General features: G+C 44.2%; 1 protein-coding gene across 1 annotated transcript; it reads left to right on the top strand.

Annotated features, from left to right (window-relative positions):
- The first annotated feature begins 593 nt into the window (after positions 1-593).
- LOC137875694 (BEN domain-containing protein 4) lies at positions 594-8,406 on the top strand. Its single transcript, XM_068715155.1, has 6 exons — positions 594-1,374; positions 3,934-4,533; positions 5,445-5,536; positions 5,754-5,780; positions 5,952-6,192; positions 7,031-8,406. Exons 1-6 carry the CDS (start codon positions 900-902, stop codon positions 7,261-7,263), a joined length of 1,668 nt encoding a protein of 555 aa, XP_068571256.1. The 5' UTR covers positions 594-899; the 3' UTR covers positions 7,264-8,406.
- The last annotated feature ends 2,477 nt before the right edge of the window (positions 8,407-10,883 follow it).

The raw sequence follows: 10,883 nt of genomic DNA, 5'->3' as shown, positions 1-10,883 counted from the left end.
CACAGACCTGTCTGGGCCTGTTGAATGAAAATGAGAGTAAAACCATGGATGTTAATTAGCAGCAGGTCTTTTCATCCCTCCATTTAGTAAATCTGTTTTGTAATCTATTGATGTGGCGCCCCCATGTGTTGCTGCAAACTTTTAGGCCCGCAGGCTACCAGACGGCTGCTGTAAATGGAATTTAGAATGTCCTCAAAACATGAGGCCATTCTGATTAGAACGGGAACACAGCTTTCACCACTTTACAAAATAAACTGAAGTCAGGATGCGAAGAATAAAACCTTCTGCGGAATTCAAGACTAAAAATGTATAAAATCATATTTTTTATAAAATATATTTCTAGCAATTGCTTGTATTCAGTTGTATTGTTCCAATTATAGCTACAGTTTGAAATATTTAGAAAAAGCAACAAAAATAATGTCTCTGTATTCTTTATGTGGTTATTTGCTCCTGTAGAGATGTCTGGGTGTGGATGGCCTTTTCTTTCATTTGCGCTCATGTTGCTCTGTTTATGCTCTGAGCTCAGTAGCAAAATGGCCTCTGCCTTTTCATTTGTAGGATTTCGTTCTGCGTTTTTTTTTTTTTTTTTTTTTTTCATTTCCAGATTGTACAAATGCCATAGCGCCCCGTTGTTCTCTGTGTGGATGGGGGGGCTACAAAGGAGGCAGGCAGCGGCGCACAAGTCCCGCCTGTATTTCCCTCTGGGGGAGTCTCAGTGTCGGCGCTCCCGACTGGGGATTGGAGCGGCGGCTTGTCAGTAAATGAGCCCACCCTTCACACGGCGTGTACGAGGGAAACCGAGCCAGACAGTGACGGATCTGATCCGCCAGCCTGTCACATCAGCGCGCCGCGACACCGACCCCCGGAGCCCGTCCGCCGCGCTGTGACACCTGGCCGGGATGGAGGGAGAGATGCAGCCCGCAGACGAAGGGCCATGCGCCCCGAAGATGTGCCGACAACAACGGGGTCCGTACAGCACCCTGAAAACCTTCCAGAGCAAGCGCTCGGCGGGCAAGTCGCGCTTTGACAGGTCCGCTGTGGTCGAGGTGCCTCTGTTTGGCGACGGACATCACTTCACTTTCCATCCCGAGCAGCCTCATCGTTTCCAGCCCCACCACCATCACTACAACCAGCGTCTGCAGCAGCCCCACCAAACCGGCGTCGCTATCAGCAGCAGTCAGCAGCATCACCCGACGCCTCAGCAGCAGCAGCAGGATCGTTTCCCATGTGAGAACAGGCCCAGCAGCAGGGTCCCGACATCCACCTCGGCGGCGGCGGCGGCGGCAGCATCTCCTGGTACCCAGCAGCGGCGCGCCAGCAGCGGCAGAGCGGAGCCCAGATTCTCCCCAGACTGCACCTACGGCATCAGCTCAGGTGGGTTTCAAACTTGTTCAGAGTGATGAGAGCGACTCCCGGTCATGTGTGCGGCTCTGCTCCATCTCTAAAGCTACTTTTAGTCATTTGGATGTTGGGCTGGTGAGACTTTTTCTGAGCTATACACGTCCTCAGATTTTCCGGATTCTGGTGTATATTTTTTGAGTTTTTGCTGCCCACATATCTGAGCATTAAGCCTCTACAGAGTCAATAAACTTGAATGGAACACAAGAAATTGACATTAATAGCAAGCATCTCCTTTGTTCACACGAGCGTCATGTTTTTGTTCCCGTTTCTTCCTCTTTTTTTCTTCTTCCTGTCAGCAGTGATTGATTTGCTGCTGTAATGAGAGCAGTCATGATTGAATCTCCAGTGTGCATGTGCTAAAAATGAAATTGGGTAATTGTCTGTGTGTGTGTGTGTGTGTGTGTGTGTGTGTGTGTGTGTGTGTGTGTGTGTGTGTGTTGACTTGTGAGTTTTTCTGTATATGTCTGTGTGCAAGAAGGGCCCTCTGGTTGAAACACATTGTTCCGTGCTAATTCTTCCCCTCAGCTGCGGTTCATTAGTGGGCTGTGCAGGCTCAGGAAGAAATGTGTTCCCTGTGTGGAGGGCGGGTCCATGGGAACCAACATTAAGATGAAAGCAATGAACCTAATCCTGCCAGTTAGGAAAATTAAACATTACATCGCCTCCTCCCAATCAGATATTAATCTCTTTATCACTGCTGGAAGCATGAGGCTCAATTTGCTGCTGGCTATTGTTGCTTTATAGTAAAATCCAGTGTTCAGTCCGAGCTCATGTGGCACTGTAATAACTCGCCTACATGAGAATATGCAAACGTAATCTAAAATCAGGCATAACCCACTTCAATCTGTGAGTGAGCAGAATTACAGATCCTCTGTGAGTATAAAGCCCAGATTTCCGTCATGATGACCCATTGTTTGCATCCCTTCTGTCATACGCACAATCCTGATTTCACTCGTGAAACAACCACACAAAAGCACATTTCTCCTGCTCATATATTACACAAGATGCACCATCCCAATCCCAGCTGAACTCGTCGTGCATTCTTACCGATAATGACACATCGAAGTGCTCTCTGTCTGCACGACGGGAGGAACTTAACGTCCCTCTCATGGCTGAAAAGAAAATAACAAAAAAAAAACTTGATGCCCTTTTCGAGAAGAGAGGCTGCGCAGACCCCTGGACTCAGCAATCGGTTCAGCACACAATAACACAAATTGCATTGAAAAGCCGTTCCCAAAGAGTTGTGATTAAAATAAATGGGGCTCATAAATTTGCCTCTGCCGAGCGTGTTGTTTTTAATGAAATTTTATGAGGCTCTCTGCTCACACTGCCACAGAACTGGTGAGGGAAGAGAGTAGGGTGGCGGGTGGGGGTGTGTGTGTGTGTGTGTGGGGGGGGGGGGGGGGGGGGGGGGTGCAGGATGAAGGCGAATGATATCAGATACATCTCGACGGGTAAACAGAGACAGCACGCATATTAATAAATGCGACACATCTGCGCCAGGCTGATAGATACGTCTGAGCGAGTGGCAACGCAGCAGTGGCAGCCTAGAACTCATTTTGTCTGTGTGTATATGTGTGTGTGTGTGTGTGTGTGTGTGTGTGTGTGTGTGTGTGTGTGAGTGTGTGAGAGGACACTGGACTCATAATCATTACATGGAGGTATGTGTGAGATCATCTCATTGAGACGTGCCCAGACTACCAGGGAAACTGTACGCTGAGGCCTGTTTCTGGACAATAGCTCCGTGCCGATTTTCTTTGCTCGGCTGGGTTTGGTCACAGCAGATACTGTGACTTCAGAGTTTATTGACATCTGAATAAATCAGCATAATCAAGTTGACATTTCTATGAGCAGAGAGGCCTTCTGCATGCGGAAAGATTTGCCACAAAAAGAGAGAAAAGGGAGGCATGAAAGAAGCAGAACCAGAGAAAGACAAAACACAGAGTCACTCACTTTGTTTCCATCAGGGAATCCGCTGCTTTCCTGTCGGAAACTTCATTATGTTTCAGCAGTACTACACTAAAGTACTTCACTTTTGAGGTACTGCTTCTTTCTGCTTCTACTACACTTCAGAGGTAAACGTTGTTAAACCACAACACGTTTTGGACAAACACAATTTAAGCTGAAAAAAATCTTGTCAGTAGATCCACAAAAGTAATATTTATACAGGAAAATCTGTGTAACGGTCACAGAGGCCGGATGAAATCCAGCAAAGAAAAGGTCCATTTGGTAGCTGTTCCGGAGCTTTTGCCTTCATCACATGGTCTTCATCAGCAGATTGAGTTTGTTGATTGTCGTGGAACTGTAGATGTTGACTTCTCGCCCATGTTGACCCAGAAGTTGGTTCTATACGGCAGTGACTCGCACTCGGTCTGCTGAGGAAGATCATGTGATGCAGTCAAAAGTTTCAGTGGTGCGATTATTTTGTCACTTGCCGTTTCCATGGTCAAAAATGACCCGTTACCCTCAGAGACTCGGTGGTTGTAGAGCGATGGCTGCCTCTGACCTCTTGATGTTTCCTCTCTGCCGCAGAGAATCGTCTCATCCTGGATGCCTTCGCCCAGCAGTGTAGCCGAGTCCTCAGCCTCCTCAACAACGGCCGCCTCCTGGAGCCCTCCTCCTCCTCCTCATCCTCCTCCTTCACGACCAACATCAAGCTGGAAGGCGGGCCGGGGGAGGTCCAGGGGATCCACTGCTCCTCGCTGGTGAAGTCCAAACCAGAAGAGAGCTCTTCCACCACAGACCCAGAAGAGGAGGCCCAACAAAGCCATTTGAACCAACAACAGACCTCTGCCGTTCTCCGCATCTTCACAGACTCCCTACAGAACTATCTGCTCTCAGGGCCTCCTCCTCCTCCTCCTCCTCCTCCTCCGCAACATCTGGCTGCCGGTCTGGACGATGAGCAGTGTCCGTCGGCGGAGCCCGGCTCGGGGGCGTCTCCTCCGAGACACAACCTGGGCGGCTGGGGCTCGCCGACTCCGTCAGAGTCGTACGGCCACCCGTCGTCCACGCTGCCCGAGGAGGAAGAGGAGGAGGAGAGCTGCTGTCCACGCTGCCTGGAGTTGGAGCAGGAGGTGCTGTCTCTGCAGCAGGAGAACGAGGAGCTCCGCAACAAGCTGGAGAACGTCCCAGGTGCAGTAATGAAAGCTAGGACTTCACGGGGTTTGAGTCAAACTTATGGGTTCTCCGTTGTACCTTATTTTTACTCTTTGTTGCTATTGGCAGTGGTAGAGGAAGCACTCAGATCTTTAATTTCACTAAATTAAACGCCACACCGTTAAGAGTAAGAGTCCTGCTGGATAGTGTAATCCAGGGCTGGAGACTTGGGACTTGAACGCCTGAAGACTCGACTTGAGGCTTGATGGAAGAAGCCGAGGAGACTTGACTTGGTGACCTATGAATATTGCAAAATGCAGCATTGTGTGTAGTTTCTATTTTGGAGCATTCATGGAGCAAACATCATGAATAATGAATAAGATATCAAGGATGCATGTTGCATCTCCATTACCTGACGCACACTTTCAGTTGCAGCTGCTGGCATCACAAAACAAAACCCTCTGAAGTTCATATGAGGAATTTGACTTTTATTATGAAGATAATTTGTCTCTATCCACAAGTCATTTTCATATAAAGCATTGAGAGGCCGGAAAAGGTTACTTTTTGACGTCAAAGACTTGAGACGCTCTGGTTTTATCGATAAAAAAAATAAAAATAGTTTTATATGAAAGTATTCTCATAAAATGTCCAGCTGCTTTCTGCACCTTTAATTCAAACTGCTGCATGGATCAATACCAAATGTATGCGTCTGTTTTATCATCGTTAGACCTTGTTTCAGAAGGTCTCTCTAAATGCATCACAGACTTTTAATAGCATCTATTTTTATTAAGTTGTCTGCTCCCTCGGTGTCACCTTAACCTAATTTGCACTAAAATAAGCTCACTTTATCTGCACACTGCTGGATTATTGTTGTTAAATTAATCACCAGATGGGTCGTAATTTTGGACGATGTGTTTTTATTTCCGGTCACGTGTGTTTTCATGCAGTTCCCTGTCAAAATGTCCTTGACTACTTCAAGACTGTTCTTGAGGTTCACAACCAGCTGGTCCAGCCGATGCCGGAGGAGCAGCTCACCGAGGTGAGGATTCACGCCGCTGTACCTCATTCACAGCTATTTAAAGAATGTGCGATCAGTATCAGCGTATGTTAAAGTGCGAAAATATCAGATCGCTTCCATCCCAAGTTAGTAACTCCGTCATTGTGTTAATTGTGCCATTAAGTTGTGTGAACATTTTGTAATTAAAGAAAACTCTCTCTCTCTCTCTCTCTCTCTCTCTCTCTCTCGCTCTCTGCAGGAAGAAGAACGGCAAACAGTCTTTGAGGTCTGTGTTTTTAAGTCATAAAATCTGTCGTTTTTTAAGATGATAAAGAATAAAAACTTTATATTTGTACATTGGTGTACACCCTAAAAGAAAGTACCGCGTGAGGCCGCATGAGGAGTTAAACCTGAACTCCTTCTGACTATATTAAATCTATCCTCCTCTTCCCTGCAGGGCAGCAAACAGCTGCTGGAGAACTATCCTCTCTTCATCTCTAACAAGCAGTGGGACGAAGCCGTCAACTCTTCCAAGAAAGACGGCAGGCGGCTGCTGCGCTACCTGATCCGCTTCGTCTTCACCACGGACGAGCTCAAGTTCTCCTGCGGTTTGGGCAAAAGGAAGCGTTCGGTCCACTCGGGAGATCCAGGCCTGGAGAGACGACCGCTCAACCCCGTCAAAGTCAGCTGCCTCAGAGGTACGCGGCCTGGGAAAAACAAAAGTGATGCATTATTATTGAGAAACCCTGGGGAATTGAAACACTAGCAGAGCTCCTGCAGTTGTCCTACAGCCAGAAGCTCTGGCAAATGTCTCCTTATAGAATGTCAGTGTTGTTTGAATGATGTAGTGTCGTGCTCTTTAGAGTACTACATCTTTTACAGCCCGTGTTTCAGCCTTGAAAAGCAGCAGTATAGCAATCAAGGGAGATCATTATTTATGGGCTCGTAACAATATGAAACTGAGGAGAACAAATATGATTTACATTTGTGGTGACAATTATTTCATTTCCACTATAAACTGCCTCACGATTTATTATTTTAAACCTGCAATAACTGCTTTTTTTCCAGCCACTTCGGGGCAGCAGAAACAAGGGGCGGAGAGAGTGACCCAAAACAGTAAAGCTGAGGGTCAGACAGCTGAACAATAAGCTGAAACTCACTATGAAGCTCATTGAAGAAGAGACACTGCAGATTCTCTATAGGCTACACAATTTCACATTGTCATTTCATATATCGTTAATATAAAAATATATATTATAGCCATTTTGAAGGGCACATCAGATGTGTTTTCAGGCCCGTGTAAAAGATAAGATTCAGAATTAGTACCTGTGAATTTCACCTGAGATTGTAGATTGAATCTACTTATGATTTAACTATCGGGGTTTAAGAACAGAAAAGGTCCGAAATATTCGGACAGTGATGTTTTTTATGACATTACAAATAAAAAAAACAAAACCTCCGTCCTGTTGAGCAAGTTAAGGTTTGCTTTCACATTTTTTTTAAAAATCTTGTTTTGATTGAACATCTTCTCGCCAGAGTTCATCCGGATGCACTGTGCCTCAAACCCAGACTGGTGGATGCCTTCAGAGGAGCAGATCAACAAGGTGTTCAGCGACGCCGTGGGTCACGCTCGCCAGGGCCGGGCGGTCGGCACGTTCCTGGGCAGCAGCGGCAGCAGCACCAGCAGCCTCTACATGGACGGCTTCGACGGACACCTGTCGCAGGACGAACTGTACCTGAAGGGCTGCCAGAACGGCCAGTCGGACTGAAGTCGGAGGAGGAATTAGAGACAAATGCCGGAAATGTAGCTGTACAACAACATATCCCAAAACGCCGACCTTAACCTGTCACTTTACAGAGTGAAGAAAAACATTCCAGATGACGTGTCATTCATTCACAGTATAACTGCAGTCCCTTTTGAATAGTTTGTAGCTCTTTTGCCATTTTTATACCTAAAGTTCTGCTTCGTCAAAATTTTAATTTGAAGGTATCTTCAATTTTTCTTTTGTTCTTTTTGAGTCTTCCATTGGTTTGATGTTTTGATCAGTTGTGTCACTATCTATGGAACATTTCTTTTGTTTTGTGTTTTTTTTTTGGGGGGGGGGGGATGTAGTCCCAGTGAGTTCTTTCACAATGTACATGCATACGTCGAGGTAATCAGGAACCTATTTGTGTTGATGTTGCCCCAGTTAGAGACTCATCATGTCCGTCACTGACACCGCGTCCTTCATCACATCAAAGGAGCATTTCGTTTTTTTCCAGCACACTCTGCGTCATTGGCGAAGCACCTTTAATTGCGACCCTTCAACGGGAGTGCCTCTGTGTTACCTGTAGTCTTGCACTTTTCATCCCCATTTTATTTCTTTTTTTTTTTTTTTATTAGAATCAGTTGTGATGTGTCACGTTTTAAAAGGAGACGAGCATTAAAAGTCTCTCCAGTGAGGGAGGAAAGGCTGATATATATTGCGTCATATTGCAGAACAGTTACTTTGATGTTAACACGAGAATTCTTCACATCTGCAAAGGTTGCGAGAGGTCTCCTAAATTCCTTTGAAGTGCTGTATATGTCAGCGACGTAACGCTGGTGAAGGTATATATGCTAATAATTAAAATGCAGATTTGCAGTAAAAAAACAACAACAACAACACAATGAGAAATAACAAGAAGGCTGTTTCTATTTAATGCTAATTTATGCACTTTCTTTGCTCTGTCAGATTATTTTATTCATCATGACGCAAAAAATCTTCAACTGCAAGTTAAATATAATGCATTCTACCTACTTTCTTTTTTTTTTTTTTTTATCATCAGTGGGAAGACTTTTTGCCTCCGGATGAATGAATGTTGCCATATAATATTGCCTTAAACTTGATTCAAGACCTCCACAGTATAGAGTGTTGATGCTTTGTGTGTTATCGGTCATGTCATCACACTGGGGGGGGGGGGGGGGGGGGGGGGTGTCGCTATCTTCTTCACAATGACGGAGAATAATCACTTCTGAATAATTATCTGTTGACCCAAGTGGGAGAAAAAAAAATCGAGCACTTCTTTCTTATTTGCACTTTTACGCGTGTCGCTGAGACACAAGTCCTTAGAATTGAACCACTTTTATTCTTTGACTTTGTATTTATTATATTTGGTACTCGGATCACTTCACTTCATGACACCGTTTTCTACGTTTTGAATGTACCAGATTGATTAGGTCAGTTTGCCACGTCGACAGTGCTGTGTAAATGTGTAATATAAAGTACAGTATCGTGTGAGGTGTTCTTGGAACACCGCGTCTCTCTCTCTCTTAAGAAGCCAAGTAGGAAAGTGCCACAGAAACCTTAAACAGTTGGATTCTGTCGTTGTGTTGCTGTTCTGAATGTGAGCGTTTATTTGTATTTACTCCCTCAAAGTGGCTGTTATCAACACTGTGAAGCATCAGTAGGATTTTTACAAATCTAATAGCTTCTGTTGTTTTTTTTTAATTTATAATAAATAAAAGAAGCACTGAAGCTGAAAGCTTACATTGATGATGATCTGTCTATCTACTGTTGTAACTGCTGTGAAAAATGTAATTATTCTAGACATTTTATTTTGAATTCTTAAAGATATAAGAACGGTCAGTTTAAAAGGAGAGGAAGAGCATCACATCTATGATTCCAGATTGTGATGCTTTGGACAATTAAATTATATTTTGACTATATCTAGATTACTAGATCTAATTATTGTAAGTATGACATTAATACTGTGCCTATTTTAAATCAATGTTTTCTGATATAAAGTAACAATTCAAGGTTTGTGATCTGATCCGTGAACAATAATCTGTTTTTTTCTGATGTAGTATAGAGATTCAGTTATTTGAAGACAGTACACATATCAATATATATCTATTTATATATAAAGGAATATTATTACTGAACGTTATTACCGATGTATTCATATTTTAATGTTATATCGGGTGGAGATGGAGCTCATTTCAGCCCTGCATCATATTTTATAAATTGATATTTTGTTCGTAAAATCTTAATCTTCAAAGTAGCTAGTGAGTAAAGCTGTCAGATACATGTGGAGTAGCATAACTTGAAAATACAAGACTGTACTCAACAGTACTGCAGTACATGTTTATGAGACAGCATCTGCTGGTGATTCTACAGAAATACATCAAGTCACACGAAACAGGTGGAATTAGCAAATATCTAATTTAAGGCAAACAAAAGATGATGCATCCTGTTTAACAAATATAGAAATGTATATTCTTCAGTGTTGAACCTGTAAGTGAAGGTGGGAGCTGCTGTAGATGAAGATGAAAGACTTCTCTTCAATCACTAAAAAACCAAAACTACTTTTTCACAAAGCTTAGTCTATAAATACAATTTGACAACATGCCAGTGAATTTAAAGTTGCAGCTGTCTCCGTGTTGCAGCAGACAGCTCTGTGGATCACATGGAGGCCGGTGTGTGTTTCATTAGTTTATAACAGGATGTGACTGTGTCTTTAATACGTGTTTGTAGTTGATGCTCTCTTTTGTGCTAACTCTTCTCATCCTGAACTGTCCCTGATCTCCACCAGGTGGCGGTGTGTAGCTGCAACCTAATGAAGTTCATCAGTAAGAACATGTTCTCCAAACAAAATCGATAAAGGGCTGTACTGTAATTTAAGTCAATGTGCAGGTCTGTCCACGAGGGGCAGTGCACCTAAATGTGCTGAAACAACATAATGATCTTAATGGTCTATTCATGTTTGAATAACATATATGTCAATCAATTGATCACTTTTCAATTTTCAATCAATTTAATAATTCAATTAATTTGTCTTTCTATTGCTTTTCATTTTGTCTCTATTTTTTTGCTCGCACCAGTCTTCCACGTGCACGACGCTTTGATCCAGAGGTTTGGTTGGAGACCATAACAAAGATTTTTGAAGTAAAACATCAAATGATTTTTCACGGATGGATTCCCGGTCCACAATCTTCACGGACTTCATGTCCTGCTGTCTGACACGAGGACGCGCTGCTGAATGCGCGTCCTCTCCGCGTGCAGCCCCTCTCATGACAGCAGCGTGCGACCTGCTACAGCTCTGGGTGTTTCTCTTTAATTCTGCGGCATCTCTCTCACTGTATGCGGGCCTGCTGCTGCTCTGGAGGAGGGCGGGCCGTGAGCAACAACGAGCAGACCTCGGACAGTAAAACCAACTGATGCGACATGTAGCACGAGCAATTTTTTTTTTTGGGATGATTTCCAGCACGCAGCTCTCATAACTTCGTTTGCATTGATTGGATTTGGGAATGGCACGCGGAGCTTCCAGTTGAACACGGGCCCGGTGCTGCTGCTGCTGTCTGGACACTGACCTCGGGTAAACCCTGTGAGGCTCCGCGGACTTTGGAGACATTCTGCAGAGGAGGTGC

Source organism: Cebidichthys violaceus, unplaced genomic scaffold (assembly GCF_023349555.1).
Source record: "Cebidichthys violaceus isolate CVI_PGR_0920_01 unplaced genomic scaffold, fCebVio1.0.p SCAF_2, whole genome shotgun sequence".
In the NCBI taxonomy this organism is placed as follows: domain Eukaryota; kingdom Metazoa; phylum Chordata; class Actinopteri; order Perciformes; family Stichaeidae; genus Cebidichthys; species Cebidichthys violaceus.
This window is presented reverse-complemented; position numbering and strand designations above follow the sequence as displayed.